Raw genomic sequence first — 27,479 nt, 5'->3', positions numbered from 1 at the left:
AAGGCTGCTGTATAAATTCACTGCCACTTCAGCCTGCCAAGTACTTGCATGAAAGCTATTCCTACCTTACTAAAGCCTATGCTGTGTATCCCTTATTCCTGTTTAGATCAGGAGCGTGCAATTTTTGGCAGGCTGAACTCTTTGGATTAGGTGCCAAGAGGTATGCTCCAAAGTGTACTCAATGGGAACAAGGCAAAACATTTCCTTTTCCCTAAAATAAACCTTCATTCAAACTTTAGCCAAGTTTTCTTAATGGCCATATGTAGGAGACTGCATTGTTTTCCCCAGGGATGTTTTTGATTTCCCAAAGTAACCTATAGCCTTAGGATTTCCTGGTGTATTCCTGGAAGTCACTAGGATTGATTGTGTTTAAGTATTCCCAGTCTTGGTCAAGACTGGTTTGTGTTATTTATAAAACATCATCATTAGAAGTACTTTTTCTCTCAGGCATTTAATATTTTTGTTGCATTAAAATGTACAGTTTTGTGGAAGAAAGATAGAATTTAGTTTTGAGGTTCTGTACTTTTTTTTTTTTTTAGAAAATTGTGCTTTTTAATTTGGTTTAAGATTACAAAAGCAAGCAAGGGGATTATGATTTTGTTCATTACTCAAATGTATATTCCACCGCAATCACAAAGCTATTGGACGCTCACAAAATGATTTTGTGATGGCAGAAGTGCACCCTTTCTCCAAATGTAAAATCTGTCTGCATGATACACCTGGTTTCAAAACAGAGCTATGTTTTGAAAAACTATATTTTTCAGAGCTGAGCTCTGAAAAATAGTGTAGAAATTCCTTGTTTGGCTTTCCCACTATTTAGATTTATTAAAAAGCAGAAGGGTTTGGTCAGGAGGAATGGAATGTCATTGATCCTTCTTATACCATTTCTTTAACTGAAATTGTACAATTACTATATTTTGCAGACAGGCAGTTCCTAGCAGTTCCAATTAAAGGGATTGTAGTTATTTTTAATGGAGTGCTGAGGTGGGAGGTGGGTTGTGGGAAGAAGATAGATGGCATTATGATGAACACAGAAATAGAAACTAGTGACAAGATGCACCATAAAATTATCAAGCAGCACCATAATTTATTTTTTTAAAGAGATAGTTATATGGGCAGTTTTTTTATGCCTGCTTTTATATCTTTTTGATGCTTTATATTGTTTTAAGTATTTAAAATATTTAAATACTTTGAAGAATTTAAAACATTTGAACATTTGTAAATGTTCTATTTATATTTTGCAAATTCTCTTGAACTTCTGTGCTGATCTATGGCCATGATAAAGATTTGATTTGATCTTTTGAACCTTAATCAAGGTTACACTTTGAATCAAATAAGAATTATTTAGGGACTGTGTAAAAATCCAAAACATACATCCATTTTCTACATAGAAAAAGAATTGTTTGGCAATCCCAGCACCACTGGGGCTTTCAAGGTTACTTCAGAGAAAGAGCACTCCAGAGGTTTCTACAGCTGGATCCTTGATATCTTGGAAACTGCTTACAAATTACCACAACCAAACTCAAATCTCTCCATGCCCTAGGAACGTACATTATGGGAAGCTTTGTGGGAGATGAGTGGCTTCGCAGGCTCCGTACCTCTTGGCTCCTCCTCAGATGAGGAGGAGCTACCTGTCAATAAGAAAATAAGTTTACTTATTCACTGCTTTTTCATCTCCACTCTTCCCATTTCCCATTTCCTCCATTGTGCTCCAAATGGCATGCAGAAAATAATTCCTTTCTATGCCCTTGGCAACTCTGTGAGGTAAATCAGATGAAAGATATGACATTGTTACAAACCACCCTCTGTATTGTGCGTATCTTCTGTTTGGAGCCAGTATATTTTTATCCACTCTATTATGAAATCTGGACACTCTTTGCCTCTTGTGACCTAGATGAATGTCAAGTAAATGACAGCAGCTTTTAACCCTAACCCCAACTATAGCTCAGTCTTTTGTGGGTGATTATGTTTTGCAAACCCAACTCCTTGGGTTACCCTGTTTTCCCGAAAATAAGACCCAACCGGAAAATAAGCCCTAGTATGATTTTTCAGGATGCTCATAATATAAGCTCTACCCCCAAAATAAGCCCCAGTTAAGATTATCAGCAAGATGGGTGCATTTAGTACCATATTTTCCCCAAAATAAGACCTAACCAGAAAATAAGCCCTAGTGTGTCTTTTGAAGCTAAAATTAATATAAGACCCGGTCTTATTTTCGGGGAAACACGGTAGTTTGTGACTCAGCATATTGTTTGACCCCAGAAAATGGGTTAACCCATGGAAGGTGTATTGTGTATGAATCTATTCTTTTGTTTGTCAATAGGACTCAGATAGAAAAGTAGATATATCAAAGTTCATCTCACAAACCAGCGCAGGTGATTTATTTGGCAAAATCCCATGCACTATGAAAACAAGGAGAAATTACCATTGCCTTCCTTTCGGGGCAATAATGTTTGGGTGGCGGCCCTATCATTAAGCAAAGTAAGGCAATTAAAACTTTGCTCTTTTCACACTAGAGATGAGTGTTCTTTTTCTAGTCAATTTACAATGAGCTGCGCACCTTCATTTTCTTATTCTTAATTGTCATCTGAGAGTAGTGCATTTGGAGGGAATGTTGTCCAGTTATAGATGTAGTTAATGAAATATTGAGTTATTGAAAGAATCACTTATTGAAATGGGTGGCTCAAGAAATCAAATAAATAAATATTGAAATTTCCAATAGGAGATAGTTTAGCATTAATACAAACTTTACTTCTTCATTCCGTTCATTGACTGAACTTTGATATGAATTTTGGAGCAAACAAAAAACATGGCAAACAACTTCAAAGCTATATTTCAAACTACTTATACCAAAATAGAAATAATCCAAGGAAGCAAATGCCCCGATGTGGAATGGAATATAGTTGGAAAGACGGTGTTAATATTGCAAGATGATTTAGGTAAAAATTCTTGCTAGTATGTAAAATACAATTTAATAATCATAATAATACTAATTTGTCTAGAAGCCTAAGGAATTATCAAGTTGTGATTGATAGATTTTTCTTTTAACCTGAAAATTACATCTCAATTTGTTTATTTATAGCCTGAGCAACTGACTGTATCTCTATGACACACCACACAATTTATATCTCCAAGTGGCAGGGAAGGCTCTATTTTCAGTGAATCTCTGGGATAAAAAGGTGCATCTATCACTTCCTGCCATTGCCATCCATTTACACAGATTACAAATTACTATAGCCATTCTGAATATTTTGCCACTTGCAAAATATTCAGTTGCAGTTATTTAAAAAGATGAAGTCATGCAAGCAACCTACTAGCTTTCTCCAACTTGGATGGGACCAAATACCATGAAGATGATGGGGAATTATGGGGATTACATTGCAAACAATTTGTGGTGGCAATAGATTATGAAAAGCTGAGCTGTGGAGAACAAGTAAAGGGAATATCCACTGTTCTTCCTGTCCTCTTTGTGGGACCCCAATTATTTTTGGCCAGCCATTGAAAGCTAGTTATGATATCCTTTTGAGTGATTCAGGAAGAATATTCTAAAGAGTCTGCTTTTCCAATTCAATTCATTGCTGAAGCAAATCTGGAGCAAGAGGTGTCATATGTTCACACACATATTCAGCCAATTTGGGGATTATAAAACAAAGCAATGGAAAGGGAATACAGTGAGCCTGAGATTAAGATCATGCAATTGGCCTTACTTTCAAATTCAGATAGAAAAAGAATTGAATTGAGGATTTCATGGGGGAGAGGAAAAGATGAAACAAATAGATCCTTTCCCTTTTTTCTACTAGAAATGGACCCTGGGACTTATCATAGCTGTCTAATAATGTTTGAAAGGCTATCTCTGAATGTGTCCAAAGTTATTTTACCCAAAGTTTTTTATTTTTATCATGATATTAAGGCTATCATATTTACAAAATCAGTCAAAAGCACCACTAAAATGCTGCTCTGCAGCAAATAACAAGACTAGTGCAAACAAGCCAATTTACTTTGTTACAGGCGGAAAAAATATCAGCAAGAAGAATAATTACTTTCCTTTACAAAATCTTATGTAATAAAAATTATATTTGTCATACAAAGAAATATTTGCTTTCCTCACCAACCATCATATCCTACAACATTATGAACTGATACTACCATACTTATTATATCCTACAATTCTAAGAGGAAAAAACTCTTTGTAATGGGATGTTTGTGAAAACTTTTTCAGATATTCTTAAGGCGTGAAAGTGAAACTTCCAACATTTACAAGCAACTCCACTTTGGTATATGCCAAAACCCATTCTATTCTATTCTATTCTATTCTATTCTATTCTATTCTATTCTATTCTATTCTATTCTATTCTATTCTATTCTACTCTACTCTAGTCTACTCTACTCCAGTCTACTCTACTCTACTCTACTCTACTCTACTCTACTCTACTCTACTCTACTCTACTCTACTCTACTCCAGTCTACTCTACTCTATTCTATGCTACTCTACTCTACTCTATTCTCAATTTGATTCAATTTCTCTCTTTCCGTTTATATATTCAAAATAACAATAGTGTTCTGGGTGACATTCAAAAACCACTTCCAATAAATAAGAAGAATATATTTCCTTCTGCATTAACTATGGAGAAGTTAATGGATGAAACAGAATAGCTCCCAGAGTGGAACAGAAACTAGCATTTTTAGGTTAAACATGTATTTCACCCATTCATACTTTTTTTAAAAATTAAATAAAAAACATATAGAAATCTTTCCTATATTTTCATGTTCTAGACAAAAATGATTCAGCTAATCCTCATATGTGGCTAGAGTTCTTCAGATATATTATACTGCATTCTTGTTTTTTGGGGCTAAAAGATTACCTTTTTATTTTGCACTGATCACATAGATTTCAGCCTGCTTCACCAACCTTACCTTGAAAACAACTTCCACAGTCCGACATTCAAGAAGGAGGAAAAAAAACATGTGAAGTTTTGGCTCTATAAATCCCCTCTTTGGCAACTGCACAAGACACTCCGACTCCACCCTTACGTTCCTGTCACAAGTGGTTCTTGTGTTCATAGTAAATTCATAACCACTTTACGTTTGCTGACAGTAAATATAAGGCGTTTGGCACTTTTCTGGGTGAGGGGACAAGACGTTAAGTGGCTAGAAATCACAGCTCAAGTTCAAAACAAGATTATTCAAAGTCAGTCACATACTTGCATTTGTATCCCATCTGTTCTAAGAATTTCAAGTAGATTACATTAAGAACAATATAGAATAACAGTGTTGGAAGGGACTTTGGAGTTCTTCTATTCCAGCCGTCTGCTCAAGCAGGAGACCCTGTTCCATTCCAGACAAATGGATGTCCATAAAAGAAATTAAGTTGCTAAATTATACTTGATAATTCTATTCCATGAAAGAGGCAGAATTGCAGGAGAAAGTTTAGCAACATGGGACTCAGTTGGAAGAAAGGCAAATTAGGAGTGTCCATCTTTCTGTGAATGGGAGCCCCATCCACTAGATCAGGAGACAGTGAGGGAGAAGATGTAATTCATTCTGGGACCCTATGCTTTTTGATCTGGCCTCATTGAAGAGTAATTTTTAAAATTTGGAACATTAACTTAATCTACAGAATTGTTTCTAATTGCACTGAGTATAAATAAAACATTAAACATTTAAATGTTCATAGATTGATGACATAATAGAATTGGAAGGGACCTGGAATCCTCCTAAGATTCCCTGCACCTCTGACAGATATCCACCCAGACTATCCACTCCAGCAAAGAAGACCTCACTATTTCATGCAGGCAGCCTGTTCCACTATCTGACAACTCAAACAGTCAGGAAGTTCCTTCTGACATCTAGCTTGATCTCCTTCCTTGTAATTTTAATCCATTGGTTCTAGAGCTGTCCTCTTGGACAATAAAGACATGTTGTCAAATTTGCTCAGCAAGATCAACCACTCATTGACAGAGTTTAGATTTCACTCTGTCATGGTTTGCTTAACTTTGGCTTGGTGAATAAACTATAATTGGTGGTATATGCTAACTTAAGACCCATGGTTTATAAACTGCATTGGTAGGAATCACAGAAACAACTAAATCAAAATTAAAATTAAAAATCTATACCCATATCATGAATGTGATGTGTTTATTCAAGCAATGCAATCTTTGTGTGAAGCAGTAAAGTTACTTTAATCCTAATTGAAGCAATTTAATAAAATGTTACCATGTTTTCCCGAAAATAAGACCCTGTCTTATATTTTTTTGAACCCTGAAATAAGCACTTGGCCTTATTGCCATGTGCTCAAAAGCCCGATTGGGCTTATTATCAGGGGAAATCTTATTTGAGGGGGGGGAAACAGGGTACTGTATATGTTCTTCCTGAATAACAGAACAGAATTGGAAGGTACCTTGAAGGTCTTCTAGTCCAACCCCCTGCTCAGGCAGGAAACCCAATACCATTTTATACAAATGGTTGTCCAATCTCTTTTTAAAAATTTCCAGTGTTGGAGCATTCACAACTTCTGGAGGCAAGTTGTTCCACTGATTAATTGTTCTAACTGTCATGAAATTTCTCCTCAGTTCTAGGTTGCTTCTCTCCTTGATTAGTTTCCATCTATTGCTTCTTGCACCTGCCTTCAGGTGCATTGGAGAATAGCTTGTCTCCCTCCATAATTAATATGGCAGGAAACATAGTAATGAGCTTGATAGGATTGTAATTGCACAGTAAAAAATAACCATCTGTTAGCTGAGGGATAGAGTAATGTTCATTGGTATAGAATGCAAAGAGGAAAACATAACCAAATTTATAATGACAAAAATGGCACTGAAAGTTTTTTCTCTAAGATTAATTAAGAGGAAGAGCAGAATAGAAATTAAATAATAACAACAATGATAATGATGAAGATGATGATGGAGATTGAAATTTCAATATAGTACAGAAGAAAATAAAATAAAATTCAGTCTTCCCATTTCTCGCACTGTGGTTTTCATGAAATGCCCTACCTTTCCATGCTTATTTTTTAGTTTCAAAAGAAAAGAGATTTCTAAATCACTTTTATAAACTTTTACAAATACATAAGATAGACTACCATGCCTGAGTTACCAAAATCCAGACAACCAATATCTGGCAGTAAAGAGATACAGAAAACCATCTCTTTGATTCTATCTTGGTCTTCCAAATTTTTGCAGCTATGATCTAATAAACCTAACATGTACATACACACATTCATGTATCAAAACTAATGGCTTAGAGAATGGACAAAGAAAATAAAAAATGGTAGTCACTTCTGGCTACTGCCATATTATTTTCCTTCTCTTCTTACTAACAGGTGCAGGATGGATTATGCAAAGAAGCAACTCCTTCATAAGAAGCCATTCAGCCATTATTTGCACAGAATTCAAATTACTTCAATTCAGAGTTTTAGTTTTATATGGTTTTTTCAATGCACAGAATTATAACTGAAATACCGCCATCCCATCAATCATGTTTTCCTTCCAATGACTCCCATTGTCTAAAGTTAGTCTATAGCCTCTTTAAGGGCAAGATTGATTTTGTTGTGTTGTCTAATAGCTCTGTCAAGCACCATATTCTGATACCATTACTTGGTGGATGATTCACATGGCCTCCTGTACTGAAATTAAGTTCAAAGTAGGAAATTATGAAGTAGCTTTCATGTTTCTTACTGTCACTTGATCACACCCACCAATAATGAAAGAATCTGCTTTTAACTGGCTATAAACAGAAACAACTTAAACTCAATAGGGTTTGTCTTCACTTCAAACACAACTTGTATTTATCATCAATAATGGAATGTTCAAGGAACAGCTGAAATCCAATGTCCTTGTGGGGGACAGATTGCCTGATAAGGGGCCAAAGCTCACTGACTTTCCCTCAGATGGTTACTGTCAACAGGGAAGGGCCAATTTCTACTAGCCACAACCAATTCACCCAACACAAGGACGTCTGTGCTACTAAACTATCTTTCTAATTAGCTAGGAAGTATTATGCAATTTTTCAATTGATGATTGTATAATCTTCCTTGAGTTAGAAATAAAAAATTACACAAGATCTTGATTTAGCAAATCAAACTTTCTCTAAACATTGGTTTTAGTGTTTTTCCTCTAAAAATTTGATCCCTCCACTAGCAGTAATTATAGTTTTGAAAAGTGAGTTGATGGTGCCTATTGAAATCTCAGAAGGGAATTGTTGATCCTGTATCTTCCTTTTGTATGATTTGTACAATACACATATAGAGAGGGATTTTATGATCTTTTTAAAAAGCACTTTCAGTTATTTGCTTAGTAGTGATCCGCACTAATTAACTAGTATGTGTCACGTACAATTGATTTGTGAAGATAGTGGTCCTGATAATTTCAGTAGTTCTGATAATTTCAGTGCAACTTTTAATGCCTTCAAAGCTCTTCATATACAGTATATTATTTTGGTGTAATGTTGCAATAATACACTGTGTTAAGTAGATAAAGATATTTTCTTCTGATATTGCAGGTGGGAAATTCAGTCTGAGAATGGCTTGCCTAAAGCTGCCTAGTGAGTGAACTTGTGGTGGAAGAAAGTTTCAAGAGGGAAATTCCTGGTTTGCAGCTGAGCCACTGAGCCCACTTCATGCCACTGAAGATGCCACTGCACACACTCACTTGTGTCCACATGCCTCTGATAGGATCCTGCTTTCCCCATGGATACCCTCTCCATCCTCCTTCTTTTACTCAGGTGATATATTCCCTGGTGACCAGGACAGGAGTACTGACTGAACGATATACAGATATGCTGGCAAATGCTCATCTGATGAACTGAAAATGCAGAAACGAGAAGGAGAGACTATGGCAAGGCTTATCTTGCCAAATAAAATGAGATTGCTACTTTTCTTGTTAGTTGCTTTTAGTTTATCCGTCAGTCTAGTTCCCAGGCCCCAAATCATACACTCTTGGATCTGCTCTCCAGAGTTCAGCCCTAGATGTGTTGTTGCAGCCATATGACAATTTACAAATGGTGGGATTGGTGAGGTTCTCAATAGTTAAGCCATCCATGGTATAGAGGCAGACATCCAGTAAAGTCACTTTAGACATGATGATAACATTCAAATTTCATTGGTAACTTTCCTATAAATATCCCTCCCATTATTCAGAGCAAAACAACTAGCTCAGATGGTCGGTGCCTGGAGGCAGCAGAAGACTTTGAAAATAGAACTTTCTGCACCACATACCCAGCCCTGGTCCTATTACTACCCTGGAAGATAGACAGATAAATCTGTATGAAAGACAGATAAAACTGCTATACCTATATCTCCCTTGGGAAAGGAATCAAGCCTAAACTGAATATACTTTTATATGTGATAGACTGAAGATACCATCCTGTAATTCACTTTAGATAACAAAATAACTTGGTTTAGTATATTACTGCAACATTACCATTTTGTAGCACCCTTGGAAAAAGAGATCAAGTGTATACAGAACACAGATAGTAACTATGAGACCAAGGGAAATCTTCCAAGTCCAATTAAGAGACTGAAAGAAACTGGCAGTATGTTCTGAATCCTGGTCACCATTTATAGCCATAAGGATCACAGCATCTTCAATTTAATAGCTTTTGCCCCAGATGTGGTGAGATATGGGTTATTTTATTATGCTGGCTGGGGACAATGGGAATCAAAGTTCAATGTACATGGGCGATAACAGATTTGTGCTAGAGAGTTGTATGCAGAGTTCCTCTTTGATAATTATTATTACATAGGATGTTTCCAGCTGCTTTGTTTCTCAAAGATGGTTACAGATTTCTTTTCTTGATCATTGGAAGAAGAACCATGTCACTTTCAGCATGGAAAACTGAAAGTTCAATAGCCATTACATTTTCAGCACTTCCTTCTTCTTTGCTGAATCTTATATTCACAGCTACATGCCAAAACCCAATTTTACTAGAAACTAAGTTGAGATGGAATGAAAATAGGATTTTGGAAAACATTTAACAGACAAAGGAAAGATGGCAAATTTAACATTATATGTAAAATATGCCAGTTTTTATTTCTTCAATTTCTACTGAGGTCTGTAGATAAGTTTAAAATAATATTGCCACAAATTGCTGAAAGAGCCTGTAGTACAGTGGACTAAAGCACTGTTATTAACATCTGCTGCTTGCAATTACTGCAAGTTCAAATCTCACCAGGCTCAAGGTTGACTCAGCCTTCCATCCTTTCAAAGGTAGGTGAAAGGAGGACCCAGATTGTGGGGGCAATAAGCTGACTTTGTATAAATATACAAAAGTATGAAGGCTATTGCTTAACGCATTGTAAGCCGCCCTGAGTCTCCGGAGAAGGGCGGCATATAAATTAAAGCAAAAATAAATAAATAAATTCCAGATTTGGTTCCAAATGTCACCATTGAATGAAATGCAGTAGCCACTTTTTCTAAGGGAAATTAAGTTTCTCTTCTCCAATGTAACATAAAAGCCAGATATTCTTGTCTGATAGTTCTTGTATCTACTTCTTGGAAGTAGATTTCTAGTGACTGCCTGGACAAGTACTGCAGTTTCCTTGGCAAGGTTTTTTGGAAGAGGTTTACCATAGCCTCCTTCTCAGGTCTAGGGCGGGGATGACTGGACCAAGGTCACCTAGTCAGCTTTGTGCCTAATATGATACTAGAACTCATTGTCTCCCTGTTTCCAGCCTGGTGCCTTCACCCACTTCCACCAAAATGATTTTCAGTTAGATCTTAAAGACTACCAAAAAAAATTGCTTTTTTGACTTTTCGTAGTCAGTGTCTCAAACAATTTCTTTCTTCCATTCAAGCTAATGCATATATTATTTCAGCTTCTCCTTATCTCTTAAATAGGAACACATGTGTTATTTAATTATATATATTGTTTCCTTGCTCTAAGGTGCAGGGAATTTTTTTTAATGGTAAAAGTGCAAAGAGTGTGCAAGTACTGATTGAGTTCACAGTGGCTGCTGTTTCTATCTCAGTGCCAGCCCCCAAGTATTAGTCAAGATACAGGCAAAGCACGCTTCCTGCCCATTCAAATAAACAAATATTATCTTTTTTTCGTGTAGAAAAAAAACTATTATAGCAAGTCTATGCTGTTGTCAGTGTCTTTTCTTTTGTTTTTATTAGTAGGCATTGTAGGTATGTTCCCATATCTGAAAAAACACACAAAGCAAAACAATATCCCTTTATAACAAGCCATACCAGGGGAATATTTTTGCTCATTGTTTTCCTGTTGGCATAATTTTTTACTTGCAGGAATGTTTCACCCGGGAGAGCACTCAAAAATATGGATAGGTTGATAATTTCTCAGTACCACACTTATTAAGTGCATTTTTTTTCCAAAAAAAGGGGGCTAAGGTTAAAGGCTCCAATCCAGACTCGGATTATGATATAGGGGTCAAACAATTTCTGCTTTCAAGATAATCTACCACACAGTGTGCAATTTTCCTTTCTACTGTGAATGAATGGAAAAAGTATGCATGAGAATAAATGTATAGGCTTTCTGGTTGCTTGCATCGGGTGAGGCCAATGAAGTGGATGTATAGATACATTCTTTTGTTTTTAAACATTTTGGTAAGCCACCAATTTATTTGTAAGTCACCAATTTGTAAGCCACCAATTTATTTTAAAAATAATAGACTGTAATAATGTAATAAAGCCCTCTGGTTGCTTTTTAGAGATGAAAAGATGTTGCCCCACATCATATGGCGTTTACAGGCATGTTCATAGTCTTAATTATTGTAAAGGAAGAGCCAAGGGAATCAAAGAAAGAATGCCAAATAATGCCAACCTTCCCAAACCCATTCTTCATGAATCTGAGCCAGTAGCGTATTTTGAATGTTATCTTTTAAACTGAGTAATTCAACCACAGTCCTATCCAGATGTCATTTTTTTCACCTCTTTCCAAATATTATCATGATAGGTCTGTGGGATCCAGATCCAATCCCACATTCCAGAGATAGATCTGAAAGGCCCTTAAACACAGAGTTGGTGTATAAATTTTAAGTAAAGGACTATGCATCCCTATGCATCTTATTGGAGGAATGGAAAGGGACAATTCAGTGAATTAGATTGAAAGGGAGGGACCCAAATATTGTCATACCAAACTGCACCCAATGAAGTTTATATTTGTCATGACTAATTTAAAATCCATTAATTTCAATGGACTTAAGTATGGTTAGCTATGATCCAATCTGTCAACTAAAATTACCTAAGAGACTTTTGGCTTCCTGGTATATCACGAAAGATCTCATTTTCTCACAGTTTAAAGTTATTGTGCAGAGGCTTCTTTAAAAATCTATAACTGAGGTATCTTCCTCTGGTTGACAACTGCAGTCGATGAACCTTTGGAAGAGAATGTCTCCCAATGTGCTAGTTGGCCTTAGGTACATTTTTCCTTTGTGTGGTATTACTCTCTTTAAGAATCCCTTTTCATAAGAAATGGTTTGCAGAAAATGACAACTAGCACATCTACCCTGGGACTCTTGTTTGCTGGAGCAGTGGGCACATTCTCAAATGTTTGGGTATGTGGCTTAGCCTATATGAACATTCTTTTTAAACAGGGATCAATTTATAATCTAACTTCTAAATAAGAACTAGGTTAAACATATTCAGATGTACAAAGTAGAATTCTAAATCCTGCCAAAATTCCTGAAACATCTTAGAGCCCAATAATACATGACAAGTTTGCCCTGAAAGATTTCTGCTTTTTTCTTCAATTGATTTGAATTACTCACTGTCTCCACTTGCAAGGGACATATTAGACTGTTTCAATGAAGAGTCTCCATACGCCTCCAAATCAAGTTTCGCCTTAATCCCAGATTCATAGTCCTCCTTTGAGAGGAAAAAAATATTTAAAATGCTTATAAAAACATGTATTAATGTTAGTATATTAAGCAGTTCACCAAACTCTGATGCTGATTAAACAGCAGTTTCCTCCCAATTCAAGGCTTATTTTTGAGACTCATACGCAAGTAGAGGTAACCTATTTTCTCTCTCACCTGAGATGCCATTCCCTCTTGGCTTCTGGTCCCTCTTTTTTGTTCTTCTTGTTCTCTTCCTAATGCTCAGCCTGGAGGTAACATTCCCTGGTTGGCTGTTTCAGATTGAAATACAGAAGAACAAAGATAAATTAGGAAATTAGAGACATGAACACAGCTCTACCTTCAAGGAGATTTTAGAGCAGATTGCTTGCAATGCTTTTTGTGTCAGACCACACAAATATTGGGGTACCTTGTGGAAGTAAACAGAGACGGAAAACTAGAACCACTTCAGTAGCAGTGCCTTGTGACTCCTATGGGGATCATTACATGTTGTTATTGTTTCTATGTCCTGCAATGAAAATAACCAACTGTAAACTATTTTAATTCAATTTCTGGTTGTTTCTAGATGGGCCCTCTTCTTGTCAACTGCTACTCTTCATTCATTTTTTACAGTAGATCCAGATAACAGCATTATCAGCCCATTGCATTCCAGTATTTTCTCTGTTGTTCTCCCAGCTAGGCAAATTTTTATAGTAAAATTGATTGGCAACAGCTTCTCTCATTACATTCAAACATGGATATTTGTATGTCTAAGCTTTAAAGAAAGCCTTTTTAAAAACATTTTAGCTTCTATAATACAGTCCTTGTGGGCTACAATATCACTTGCTCAAGAGAATAGAAATAGTTTTCTTAGATCAAAATATTTTCCCCTAATTCCCGATATGCAGGTACTGGCTATGATTACTCAGTAGCAAAAGATGGACCACCAGTCGATGTTCCTTTCTTATTGTTATTTAAAATATTCCATATATGTGCTTTGGTAGTCTTTTTTTCTTTTATAACAATCGCACCTTATAATTTTAAGAAAAAATATAATCCATACATATGGATGATATTCAGTGTGTTAAATTGCTTTGAAGCAACATATGAAGGGATACTTAGATATCAGGGTAATTTTCCACCTGAAATGCATTAATTAAGCAACTTTGTGACACATATCAGCATATTTGATATGTTCTGCACTTGGATCTGATCATCAAGACCTTCCAAAACAATTGGAGTTTTATTCCTATTTATTATAGGAATAAAGGAATAAATAACAGAGACAGAAATAGACAGGCAAGCAAAGAGAGAGAGGGAGAGAGGGAGGGAGGGAGGGAGGGGGGGAGAGAAATAATGCCCCAGAGCCCCCCCCCCCTCAAAGTCTTGTAATTGTGAATGTAGCAGAAGGGAGGACGGGAAATAAAATACCTGCTAAATAATTATGGTAATTGTATTCAATTTATTATTTTATATTTAGACAAAATAGAATTTAGGGTTTTTTTCTTCCAGACTTTTGCCTAGAAAAGATTGTGCAGTTGTGTATAGACAGGAGAGGAAAGAGGGGAATTTAGAAGACATTATGACACCAACACTTTTATTTTAAATGCATTTCTTGTAACCCCTAGATGAGAAATTTCAATGTCTCCAATGCCTAGAGATGAAAGACTGTGTTTGTGACATGCAATTCCACTAATTTAGAATTTTCTTTCTAACTTTGCTTTTAGAAAGAGAACAGTGGAGCGGTTACCTCTTTTCAATATCCTTTTTGCAACGCTAGGAGGCACTGTAGTAAGAAACGTTGAAACTGGGGTGTGGTGCTTAGCAGACTCACACAATTGCCTTATAATATGCTTAATCAGGAGGCAGACATACCTTAGTTATGCCCCACTCTCTTTCCAATGCTACCCACATTCTAAGTTAATTTACTTTCCCCCTCTTGGTAAAACTGATAAACTTCTTTTTTTGTCGCTTCTATCATAACATAGCACTTGACAAACTTCTTTTTATTCATTTTTATAAGTACAATTACATTCGTTTTATGCATAGGAAACAATGTACGTTCCCAGTACATGGAGTAACGATGTTAAGTTTGGAAGTTAAGTTTAATTTGTCTATTTATTCCTAATCATTTATCATGTTCTGCCCACAGAAGCTCATCAAACTAGATGCTCAGTATATTTCTTCCCTCCCTCCCTCCCTCCGAAAGTCAGCATCATCCAACAGAACAGGCTTCCTAAGAGTGGAAGATGTGGAAATGGAAAATGCAAATTTTCTTCTTCCTTCCCTAAAATCTAAAACCTTTAACTAACTGACAACTTTTAATTAAAAATTCATTGTGACTTTCTTATGAACTTGATTACTTCATTTACGATGTCTTTGAGACTTTCCTTCGCAATTTAAATTCTCATTTTCCTTAATGACAGAGAGAAGGAAATTATGTATGCAGAGTTGTATATCATGTTCCATTTGGGATTTTAAATAATTGCTGACTAGACATTACAAACAAATTAATGGGTCCAAGCTAAATTAATAGAGTTTTGTGGCATTGCACTACTGATAAACATTATCTTTCTCTGCTGTGCAGGTTGGGCTGGTCCTCATTAAATTGTAAGAAATTGGCAGCAATGTCTCAATGCTGATAAGAAGAACCCCTTTTATTGTCTATATGCAACCAAAAGGCTGAATTTGGCAGACCATCTTTGGATGGGTTAAACCACAAATCCCTTCCTCTCAGCCACTGTGGCCATTTGGTACATTGGCTGAATCCAACCTTTGTCATTCATAAACCAAAATTTATGCCTTAGTGTGGTAAGAGAACCCAATCAACTATGGCTTATTCAACAAACCGAGATGTGATTAAAAACTGTGTCTTAGTATGATGTGCGAATTAGTACTATAAATTAAATAACTCTCCAGACTTTCTAATTTGGGATCCCATGTCAATTGCTGAATTTGTAATTTAAGCAGTCTAATATCTGTACAAGCTGGTGGCTGATTCATCTTATAGTGCAAAATCCATTTACAATTGTATCGATATAGTGCTCAAAGAAGCCATTTATGCCATCAAACCTAACTCAATATACGAATCCAAATTAAATCATCCTGGATAGATATCTGTCTAGCCTCTGCTTGAAAGAGTGAAAGAGAAGCCCTTCACCTGACCAAGTACTTCACCTTCTTATTCCATAAAGCACCACAATTGGAATATAATTTTTAGCTTTATTATCTTTGCATCCCTCTTGCAATCTAATCAATCAATTAATACATAGAGGCAATTAAGAACATCTTTAGGACATCTATGATAAATTTGTCACTATCTCTGTCATCAATTATATGAAGAAATATAAGGAAGTAAGAATGTTTATAACATAAGAACTAATTAATGGACATCAATATTTGAACACAATCACTATTAAATGCAACAGAAATACTGAACAATTCCAGTCCTGTCATCTGAGAAATAATATTCCCAAAAGTATAAAAAACACAATTTAAATAGCAGAGAATTAATAGAGATATATGATCTATTTGAAGACATTAGACTCTGAAGTACCCAAATTAATCTAATAAGTCATAGATTTGGATGAGTTAAAATAATCAATGTCTTTTTATATAGTATTCTTTCTGGCTTCTAGAATTCATTGTCACAAGATGTGAGAAACCACATGAGGTGGTTTATATGGGTTTAGAAATGGTTGACAAATTCATGGAAGATAGATGGATCAATAGCTTTTAACCATTATAAATTCAATTGATTTGCTCCCTGTCCAGTCAAAAGCAATATATATTGCTTTTGAGAGACAGGAGAAAATAAGTCATCTTGAACAGCTTATCAACTTCTAAGAAATATCCCCAAAAAAAATTGTCTACAGACACATTTTCAGATTTGATGAACCTTTTATTTTCTACAGAAACTCAATTTTTGATATTTTATTAAAACATTTTACAGAAGAGACCATTTTATATAATCTCATCATATTCCCCAGCTATCACCAACATTCCATAAAATATAATTTAATTTCAGAGATTATTCTTTCTATTCATGGTTGGAAATTTTTCTTCCCTTCATTGTATCAACCAGAAAGATAAAAGCTGTGCCTTAAGCATTATATACACCAAGTTCTATGCATGGGTTTTATGCTACAAGATAGGGATGATTCCTTTAAAAGAACAAAATGTTAAAAGCGAAGAACAACAAATCCAAACTAATATGAATGAGCACAAAGTAGGTTCATTTTGTTGCAAAATTCAAAGATCTCTAGGAAAACTCTGCAGCTATCAGGCATTCCAAACACAAATATTTTGAGATAAAGATCAAATAATGATAAAAAAGCTCAGAGGTGTTCTTCATATCTCCTATAACTTTGTTTATTAGTATTAGAATTCTAACCATCCTCACCCAGTATGTATTTATATTCCAATTATCCCCACCCCATATGACACAATGGTGGGAGTGGTGGGAGATGCAGTCCTACAAAAATTGATTAAGAGGGGCCTAAATCTACCATCACTGGGGTTTTTTAGAGCTACAAAAGCTAACTAAAGAGAGTTCCTCCAGTCTTTTCTACTTCCAAAGGACAGAGGTTATTCTTTCCTGAGTTACTGCCCTTTATTTCTACTACAGTTTTTGTCTAGATCCTGAGCATCTTTCATTGGCTCACAGAAACTCAAGTGAGAGTGTAAAATTCACTCACCTATTTACTTGCAGGATATTCTTGATGAGAAAGCAACAGAAGTCTAAACCACTTAGATTTTTGTTGCTCTATGGAATCCCCGTCTTCTAGTTTCCACCAGTCCACAAGAATCAGTAATGAGATGACAGCATACTCCAGAGGAGCTTCTAAGTCCTGACTCATGGTTAATTCTTTAATCTTGTCCTATCACCTGGCACTTGAGATGCTTCTGGATGTTCTAGATTCTACCTTTTTTCAAGGGCCAGTAAACAACATTATCTTGCATTACCATGTGGTGTTACCTCCCTGCTAACCATCTGCATGTCCCCTTGAATTTTCATGGTATGCCCCTCCCATCTTACTACTACTGGCTGTACCATCCTTGGAAGTATTGTAAATGTTGAGCAAGACTCAGCAGGTCTATATCTCCCTTCATAAGTCCTATTAGTTTCTCAACTTCATATCTTTAAGATAACCTTCTTTAAAGGTTACAAGAAAATTCCCTTTCCTGGTTCTAAAGAAAGCAGAGTACCTGCCAAAAGTTGCAGCACCCTTTTGGTGAAATGTTTACCAGAAAAATGTCCCATTAGTATATTTCAGAGAATGGGGGAAAGACGAGAATAGGTCATGAACTGAATCTCTCTGACTCCAGTAATTTCAGATGAACTCTCATGACTGCACTCTACAGAACTATCCTTTAAATAATATAAAACAACATTCTCTTTGAAAGAAGGAACAATTCCACCATAGTCTATATACATAAGATCTGTCATCTCTGCCCCTGTCAACATTACGTACAAGCACAGATCAGATTAATTCTTATTATAAAATTGGTAGAGATCATTGAAAGTGGGGAAATTCCAGTTCCATTTAGCTGATAACTAAAGTATCCTTAAGGATATAAATAATAGCATTAAAAAGTCATAAGTCATCTTTTTAAAGAGCCAGCAGTAATTAGAGCCATTATCTATCAACTGTGAAATATAGAGCTCTGTCAACTTTTAGCTTAGAGAAGGAGTACTGTCTGTGCAGGAATATGCTAGTCTCCATTAATTTGGGTCACTCCAGAAAAAGCACCTTATCAGTATGCCCACCATTGATAAAGATTTCTCCCCTCACACATTGTACACTATAACATCTGGTATCTTTTGATTTCCATAGGCTGATATTAATTATATAGATACAATAATTTACAACAATTACTCTTTCAATCTGGATAGTATAATAATGGAAGTGGGTATATCCTTTCCCCCACCATTTAAGATGTAGGGAGCTTCTGTAAATTTATCACTAAAACCCAGCTAGGTTTCCACATAGAGTTTACTTATTGTATTTCATCAGTAGAATTTTTAATTTATGCAATCAAGATCTTGGAACATTTTTGTTTTGGTCTTAATTTATTAACCAACTACAAGTGATTTTATTAGTTTACATAACATTAAGGAATGATTAATGCAATATAACAATGACAGAGTTGCAAGATAAGAACATAAAAACAGCACCAAGCTTATTACTTTACATAGGACATTTGAAAGACACCATTGGAAAGGCCCTGTTTTGCAAAATCAAAATCTGTTTCTCCTACTGATGGTACTTTAGGAAGTATCTCCTTTAAAGCACAAACAGAGCAGATACTCTTCCAGATATTTATCTGTTTGTTACTTCTAGCATTAATGTTTTGACTAAATCTGACATTTTATTCTTCCAAATGTGGCCTAGTAATATTCTTGATGTTTCTGCAACTTCTGGCCCCATCAATAACGTCAGAATGGCATTGTTTAAATTTGTGAAGTTACCTTCCTGTAGAAAATATACTCTTTCTGTGCTAGCATCTGGAATTGGACTAGTACTTAGCTTTATTATCATAGTTCTTACTTTCCCCTGAAGTTGAGGAGGATCTGCAATTAAATATAAATGTTTAGCTTCATATATGCAAAACTATTTGGATAGGTTCACTGGTCTACAGTGTAAATCAGTTAATATGACCATACACAGCTCAGTGACATTCAGATGGTGCATTCACAGGTATATTGCATATATACATGTGCATAAGTATTCAGCCACGTACATGTCGTACATAAATACAATTCATGTTATAAGCATATCAGGAACTCTGCATTAGAGTAAGATGTAATTACTCATACAGAAAAGCTCAGTGAGACTAAATAGAGGAATCTTTTGGTTCTTATAATTTTGTGATTTGTTATAATATCCAATTTATAAATCTGTGATAAAGAGTGTAGATCCTTCTTTTTGCACCAGCAGGTATTTAGCCTGGCTGGGTGGCTCAGTGGCTAAGACACTGAGCTTCTCGATCAGAAAGGTTGGCAGTTCGGCGGTTCGAACCCCTAGTATAGGTCTCCTGCGTGAACAGGGGGTTGGACTAGGTTTCCTCCACGGTCCCTTCCAACTCTGTTACCATTAGCAATCCAGCAAGGAAAATATCTTGTAGAATTGTTTTAGCTCTCTAACCACTTAGAATGAATGAGAAGCTAAAAACTGAGAGTATCAGATATGCAGAGACATGGAAGGGTTTTGAACTGGCTTATTGGGTAGTTGACAAAATGCTAGATCACTCTCCCTGAGCAGGGCATTCTCCAGATAGAAATATAACCTCCAGTCTTTTAGCCAGCATCTATGCTAAGAGAAAATCTTTGGGAATTGCAGTCCCAATCCATTTAGAGCTAATCTGGTTGGGGAAGCTAATTTAAAAAAGGAGCATACAATCTTTTCCTACCTGAAGGCTATAATGTCCCTTTGAGGCCTACATGCCAAAAGGGAGAAGAAGAAAGTCTAAATTTTATTTAACAGAGTGCAAATTTACTTTTAGTTATATTACATTAGTAAAATATAGACTACTTTATGTAAACACTAAGTCATTCAGTCAATATGTGTGCGTGTGTGTCCATGTGTATGTATGTATACCATATGTAGATGTAGAAATAGATGTAGATGTAGATGTATTTCAGCTTTAAAGCATAGAGGTTCAGGGTTCTTCCATCAGACTTTGGAGCCAGGTATATTCCTGGCCAAAAACTTTAGAATGTAACAGTTGGATTTTGCATATGGTATTTCTTCTGATACTCCTATTATATGACATGACAGTTTTATGGAGGCAGCGATGAGATCCAGGAATCAGAGTGGGTGGCATTGAATATCAGATTGACTGAGCCACAGTATTCAATATTGTTTGGCAGCAGAGGTCTTTAACTTCTATTCAGCTGAAATGCATTTCTTCAGATCTTTAGCAATCTTTGTGAGAAAGCAAAAAAGGAACTCTGTCATTGGAGGGTTTTAAAATATACCAAGAAAACTGGACCAATGAAATTTTCCTTGTCATATTTGAAAAAAAACCACTCACAGAATGATAGGAGGCACTTATTAGGCACCTGATAGGTTGTAGGTGGATGGGATGGGTTTGGGTGGTGCTTCTGGTTGCCTTTTACAGGGGATAGTGCTTTACGATTAGGCCTATCTCAGAGCCTCCCCTCCTTCAGTAACTGCTTTATCTCTCAGTAGACAGCCAGGTCTAGCAGAAGCAAGTGTCCTCCCTGGTTGCTTCTCCTCAGCTTCTCTGCAACATTGTTGGCACCATTAATCCCTGCTTTGGGATACTGCTATGGATTAATTTGTGAAAGGGAAGGGAAGGGAAGGGAAGGGAAGGAAGAGTTTCCAAATCTGCAGTAATTGTAGGATTATCATTCCCATGCCATTGGGGTATGCTAGCTTGACAGGGAAGTATTGTAGATGCAGAATCTTGGCCACATATGAAGGCTGACTGTTAGTTCTCAATGGCTGCAAGAAAGATTTTGGCACGCAGGCTATTATTAAACCTGGATTGCATTAAGAAAAACGTAAATGTTAATACAAGTGATCCAAGTTCTCAGAATTATCCCTTCTAACCCCAATAATCCCATTCTTGATCATTATGGATGTTAGGGTTGCCAGTTTTAATTTCAGCTCATTTCTATGGTTGCATCTTCAATGGTATCTTGATGTGGAAATACCTACTTGAATTGCTTCCGTGCAACATTTTAAACAAACTGCTATTCAAAGCACTGGAACAGATAGGTGGTTTTTCCACTAAGTTAAGTTTTCCATTTAAGTTGCCTTGCTTTATCTAGAACGATACAGCTGACAAAAGCTGAATCCCTCCCTACATCTGAGAGGACTGATTATTTCTTTATTCTCCTTCTCAAGAAATGATGTTATACCAATGCCAACCTGTAGAGAGCAGGAGATAAGAATTAATATAGACATCTTCACCAGTTTACAGTTTAGCTTAGATTTTTACAAAGAAAATAATCACAGATAAATAAATAATTAAATGTCAAAGAAAAACATTTATGTGTTAAGCTGCAGATCTGGGAACATACTTTGCAGTTTATAAGCCCGATTGCAGGACAATAAATGTAAAGCAAATGAATCTATATTTGTTTTAATCTGACAAGCACTTCCAATTTATTTGTTTTTTCTCTGGGACATACCACTGTCTGGTGGGCCTGGCTTTAATGTAGTCAATTGGTAAAATTGCAGGAATGGATTGCCTCTCACTGAACCAAATACCTCCTTACAAAAGCATCAAAATGGTGTTCTTTGTAAATGTAACTAATTCTGCATGAAATGGGTAAATGACATTATCACCCAAAGGTTCTGATTTTTAGAAGCAGGTAATATGTACAAAAAGTAGCTTTAAGACTACCTTTAAAGGGTTTGTAAAGTGGCAGCACAGCAACTCCCATTGTCTATCGCTGTTAGTTCTGCTGTTTTAGGGCTGATGAGAATTGGAGTTCAAGGACCTACCAAGAACGAAATGTAGCCCATTCATAATTTACAAGAAACCTTGTTAATGTTCTTTAATAATGCGAGGGTTCTCAGAGACTGTCTCTTTGGTGAAACAGTCTTTGCATGCATTGGAACAACAAAGGGCATAAACAGTGTAGGAACTGGAATGGATGGTAACAGTAAGAGTAGAGAACTCTGAAGTTTTCATTAACCTTTCTTAAGAAGAAGCCCACTCTTACTACTCTTTGGTTCAAGAGAGACTTGGTCATGTTTTCAGGGTCCCTTTTTTATTTTATATATCATACATTAAAGTGTTCTCCAAGATGAGCTAGCCCTGGTGGATTCATGTCCCGGTAGTTTCCTTGGCAACAAGAAAAATAGTTTGCCATTGCCTTTTTCCAGGATGTTTCTCTCAACTGCCCAGTCTAACCTATAGTTCTTATATCCCCAGTATTTCCACATCTGAGTTCGAACTAGATCTAATACTGCTTAGCTTTTTGAGAACCATCATGGTATAAGTGAGCTAGAATAAGTGTGAAGTGGATGTGTTTTATCAATACGATACAGAATCTTTTTTTGTTTCATAGGCATTCCATAGAAGACAAATGTAGTACATAAGAAAATAGCAACTTCATGATACAAAATTTGAAAATTTCTACATAATCTATTCTGATTCCTCCAAATTTAGTGATCTCACATGCTGGGATGATAGATCCATAATCCAAACTGGCATAATTGCTGACAATTCGGAGTATTTCAATTCCTAGCACAACATGATGAGAAAGGTTGAAGTAATTTAGACATAGAGACAAAAATCTAATGTAAATTATAATTGTGTTGTCTATGCAAATGAACAAGCAAACTATAGTTAATGAAGCCAGTTTGTCCCTCTGTGTCTAGCAGCTGACAGCACTTACCCAACTTTAGTTATCTCAGACATTACACAGGGTTAGCCTTGATTAGTATTGTTTAGGAACTCCAGAGTAGAAAGTAGACTGAGAAATTAAAAAAAATAAATCCTAGAAGAAGACAGTGACAAACCACTTCTGTATTACTTCCAAGAAAACTGAATGAATGCAGTCGCTAGAAGTAGACTTGATGATGTTTTTACTTATTTGCTCCTCAGAATTCTGACTCAATTTCAAAATTCAATGCATGGCAGCAAAGCGAGAGAGATTTTTCTAAAGAATCCAGCACCAGACAATTAAGTCCAGCAACGGTGCTTCCATTTGCAAGAAAGTTTCTGAGCAGCCATTGGATGGTTTATCAGCTTCATACATTACTCCAGAATTATAGCACACTGTCCAACATGTCTTTCCTTTAAAAAAAAAGGGGTGGTGGTAGTTGAATAAATACAGATAAACTTATTACCAGGCTAATGAGGATAGAATCACTGGCTTAGAAATGGGATCTTTTTATTCAAATACTAGCTGTACCCGGCCACGCGATGCTGTGGCCCAGTCTGGTGCTTCCGCTGGGCTAAAAGAGCGAGGCTGAAGTTCCAAACTCTCCACGAACATTTGGTGGGTGTGGCCAACTTGACATCACTCACTTTCATCATTCACATGACAGGCCCCGAGCCACGCCTACCCACCTGGAGATTAGGGCAGAGAACCGGTTGCTAAAAAACAATGGGAACCACAAAATCGTCCCTCTCTGTCTCCTCCTCTCTCTTTGTATCTCTCTATGTCTCTCTCTCTCCCCCCTGTATCTCTCTATGTGTCTCTCTCCCCCTCTCTCTGTCTCTCTATGTCTCTCTCTCCCTCTCTCTATATCTCTCTCTGTCTTTCTCCCCCATCTGTATCTCTCTCTCTCTCCCCCCCTGTATGTTTCTATGTCTCTCTCTCTCCCCCTCTCTCTGTATCTCTCTGTCTCTCTCTCTCCCATCCTCTATCTCTGTATCTCTGTATGTGTGTGTCTCTCTCTCCCCCCCCATCTCTCTGTATTTCTCTATGTCTCTCTCTCCCTCTCTCTCTGTTTATCTCTGTCTCTGGCCCGGCTTCTTCTGCATCCCCCGCCATCACCCTTACCTTTTCAGGCCAGGCCTTCGCAGCTCTCCGCACCACAACAGAAACTTGGGGGCCCCCTCCATCCTCCCTACACAGATGTTCTCTGGGGGCTCGACAGGGAGACTCATAGCAGGGAAGGGAAGGGAAGGGAAGGGAGGGAGGGAGGGAGTGCAGCAGGGGTTTGAGGCTGATTTGGGGCTTCCCACCTGAAGGAAGAAAGTGGCAAAGCCAGGAGCTACGCACACCCCACTGGACCCCTGCTGTGCAGTTCTCCTCCCCTGCCTGCCAAGGGCAGGGGCATGATTAAATCCCCTACTCTTCCAGACGAAATGAAGGAGGGCCGGCTATCCTCCCTCCTGCCGGTTTCTGCCTCCCGAAGCCTCCCCAGAGCCCCTTTTCTGCCAGAGGCTGAAATTTTCGTGTAGGCTCTGTGAACTGCCAGGAATCAAAGGTGGCGCTGGTCAAAGACGACCCCGAGGCTCCAGTTGCCTCCATCTCCTGCTCACCAACCGGATTCGCATAGCGCCGGTTAGCGGCTGGTCTTTCTGACCTCAGGGCCCGTGGTAGCGCTGGGCCAGGCGCGATTCGGGCCAGGCAAGGGATGGAGGGTTCCTGCTCGGTGGACCCAGGCAGCTTCATTGCCGGGTGTTCTTTGGAGGGAGCCCCAAGAGCGGCTGGTGAGGGGGATGGGCAGCAGTGGTGGGGGAGGCTAGTTTGTGGGGTGGCCGGGGGAGGGGGAGGTCAGAGCCAGGCTTGGGCAGGCCTTGCCCAGCCCTAGAAGCCCCAGCTGGCTGCCTACCTGCCGAGGGAGCCGGCTGCCTACCTGCCGAGCCTGGTGGCAGGATATGGCCCTCGGGCGTCTCTGCTTTCCAAATGCGCAGTTTCTTGGAAGCAATATGGAGAGTCTAAATATAAGGAGCAGAAATCTGTTGAGTGTAATCAGGGCTGAGAGGCTGCCATGTTGGTTTTACGTCCAGCAGATGGCGCTGTTTTTCAATGTTTTTTGATGTTTGTCAATGTCTTTCAATGTTTTCCAATGTTTTTCATGTTTTACCTGTCACAGGTGTGACATGTATATAATATAGGTATATAAAAACATGCACGTAGTCGAATGCAATGTTGTGTCAAAATTTGAAAGCAATCGGTGAAGAACTTTCAGAAATGTGCGGTTATGTACAAATGGACATTTACATTTTTATTTATATAGATTGGCTTGAGTCCTGGATTCTGAAGATGAGCTGGTCAAGATTCTGACCTTCATTTACCTACTTTGAAAATATGGCAAAGTTGAAATTTATTTATTTATTTATTTATTTATTTATTTATTTATTTATTTATTCAATTTATATACCGCCCTTCTCCTAGTGGACTCAGGGCGGTGCACAGCCAAAACTAAAATACATAACAATACAAAATTTAAAATTAATTAAAAGAATTATATACTTTGGCCCGAATTAAAACAGTGCGAATTAAAACCCATTAACAAATTAAAACTAAACAATTAATAACCATTAAAAACTAAAAAAACTAAAAAAAAACTAAAAAAGGGGGGCGGGGTTCACGCCAGCCCTGCTTGCTGGAAAAGAAGAGTTTTCAGGGCTCGGCGAAAGACCCGAAGATCCGATATCCTTCTTATCTCTGGGGGCAAATCGTTCCAGAGGGCGGGGGCTGCCACAGAGAAGGCCCTCCCCCTGGGGGTCGCCAGCCAACATTGCCTGGCCGACGGCACCCTGAGGAGTCCCTCTCTGTGGGAGCGTACTGGACGGTGGGAGGCTATCGGCAGCAGAAGGCGGTCCCGCAAGTACCCAGGTCCTATGCCATGGAGCGCTTTAAAGGTGGTAACCAACACCTTGAAGCGCACCCGGAAGACCACTGGAAGCCAATGCAGCTCACGCAGGAGAGGTGTCACATGGGAGCGACCCCTCGCTCCCATAATCCCCCGCGCGGCCGCATTCTGCACCAGTTGGAGCCTCCGGGTACTCCTCAAGGGGAGCCCCATGTAGACAGCATTACAGTAGTTTATGTGTTTAAATAATTTATATGGCCACACATAATCATAGCAGTGATTCTGGGCAGTTATACAAAGTTAAACTTAATGAATGGCCAAAGTTCCTATGTTCTCTTTAAAATTTTTCAAGATTTCTGCACAAATTTCAGCTTGCTGCCTCTCCTAGAGATTTGTTGTTATTATTGTTAGAATTAATAAGGATTACAAAGAAGAAATGTAATTAATTTTTGTGCTGCACCAACACCAGAATCTGTCCACCAAAAACTAACAGTAATTAAAATGTATCAACACACATCTAGTAGGTAACCTCATAGAGCTGCCCTTTGTCGGATGGTATTGTCTAGGCAAATTAAAATAATATAGATCTGTCTGGCTCTGTATGAAAAGACATAAAACAAAAAATTTAGCAGCCAACCTATTTTTCTCTTCTAGCCTCATCTAATTTAATTATCTGACTTAAAAGGCCATTTCTTGCACCTTCATCATAGGTGACATGAACAGATAAGATACATCTAGTAACCTATTCAAATAATAAGATGAATAATCTAATTCTAATAATATGTTAAGAAGCTCTTCGGATTACACCCTCAAGCTCTTATGCAGTATTGATGAGCTTTAATTAGTAGATATAACACATTGTTGTTACCCTTAAATGTATACAATGCCAGCTATAAATATGGCAGTTTATGAAGAACCTTTCTCATACAGAGACAGGGAATCAGCAGAGGAAGAATGAAATGGAGGTAGGAAAGGGTGGGAATGGCTGGTTTTGCAATGACCTAAAGTATAATTTGTAACCATAGTTTGTTGAATAAAACAACCTCAGAGCTATTGCATAATGCCAGGATGCATATAAAACACCTGCAACTCAAGAAAATCTCATTATAGTTTATAATTTAAATATGATTTGTTCAACTTTCACACTTCGTTATCGCACAGTTGTTAATTTTATCCCATGTGAATCCCTGCCAGGAGGGCAAAATGTGGATTGATCCTTTGTTTAACAACTTCAGGTGAGAAAATATCTCAGTTTATGTTGATTGTTATTCTTGCAAAACTGAGGTTGTTTGCAGTGAAAACAGCAAAGAAACCCAGCACAGTCCTTAAGTGCAGGAGATGTATAGCCGGAGAGCTCTGTGCACGGCTGAAATGTCTGCATGAAATGACTGGAAAGCACTGACAAGGGAGGCGCCGCCTCTCTTCCTTCCCGTTCC

The 27,479-nt window shown here is 37.5% G+C and overlaps 1 protein-coding gene across 3 annotated transcripts in view; it reads right to left on the bottom strand.

Annotated features, from left to right (window-relative positions):
• SLC4A1 (solute carrier family 4 member 1 (Diego blood group)) overlaps nt 1–17,703 on the bottom strand; it is a 61,925-nt gene extending 44,222 nt beyond the window's left edge. Inside the window, exons 1-4 of one of the 3 annotated variants that reach the window (XM_034415920.3) lie at nt 17,485–17,703; nt 12,986–13,080; nt 12,722–12,818; nt 1,552–1,631 (exon numbers count right to left, since the gene is read on the bottom strand). In XM_034415920.3, the coding sequence (XP_034271811.2) occupies nt 1,552–1,631; nt 12,722–12,818; nt 12,986–12,997 (189 nt within the window). In that variant the 5' untranslated portion in view covers nt 12,998–13,080; nt 17,485–17,703. Of the gene's footprint in view, nt 1–1,551; nt 1,632–8,645; nt 8,780–12,721; nt 12,819–12,985; nt 13,081–17,484 lie in introns of those variants that run through there. The other 2 variants (XM_087893990.1, XM_034415919.3) reach the window with 2 other exon arrangements.
• Nucleotides 17,704–27,479: the final 9,776 nt, after the last annotated feature.

Source organism: Pantherophis guttatus, chromosome 4 (assembly GCF_059756535.1).
Source record: "Pantherophis guttatus breed Tessera chromosome 4, ASM5975653v1, whole genome shotgun sequence".
In the NCBI taxonomy this organism is placed as follows: Eukaryota; Metazoa; Chordata; class Lepidosauria; order Squamata; family Colubridae; genus Pantherophis; species Pantherophis guttatus.
This window is presented reverse-complemented; position numbering and strand designations above follow the sequence as displayed.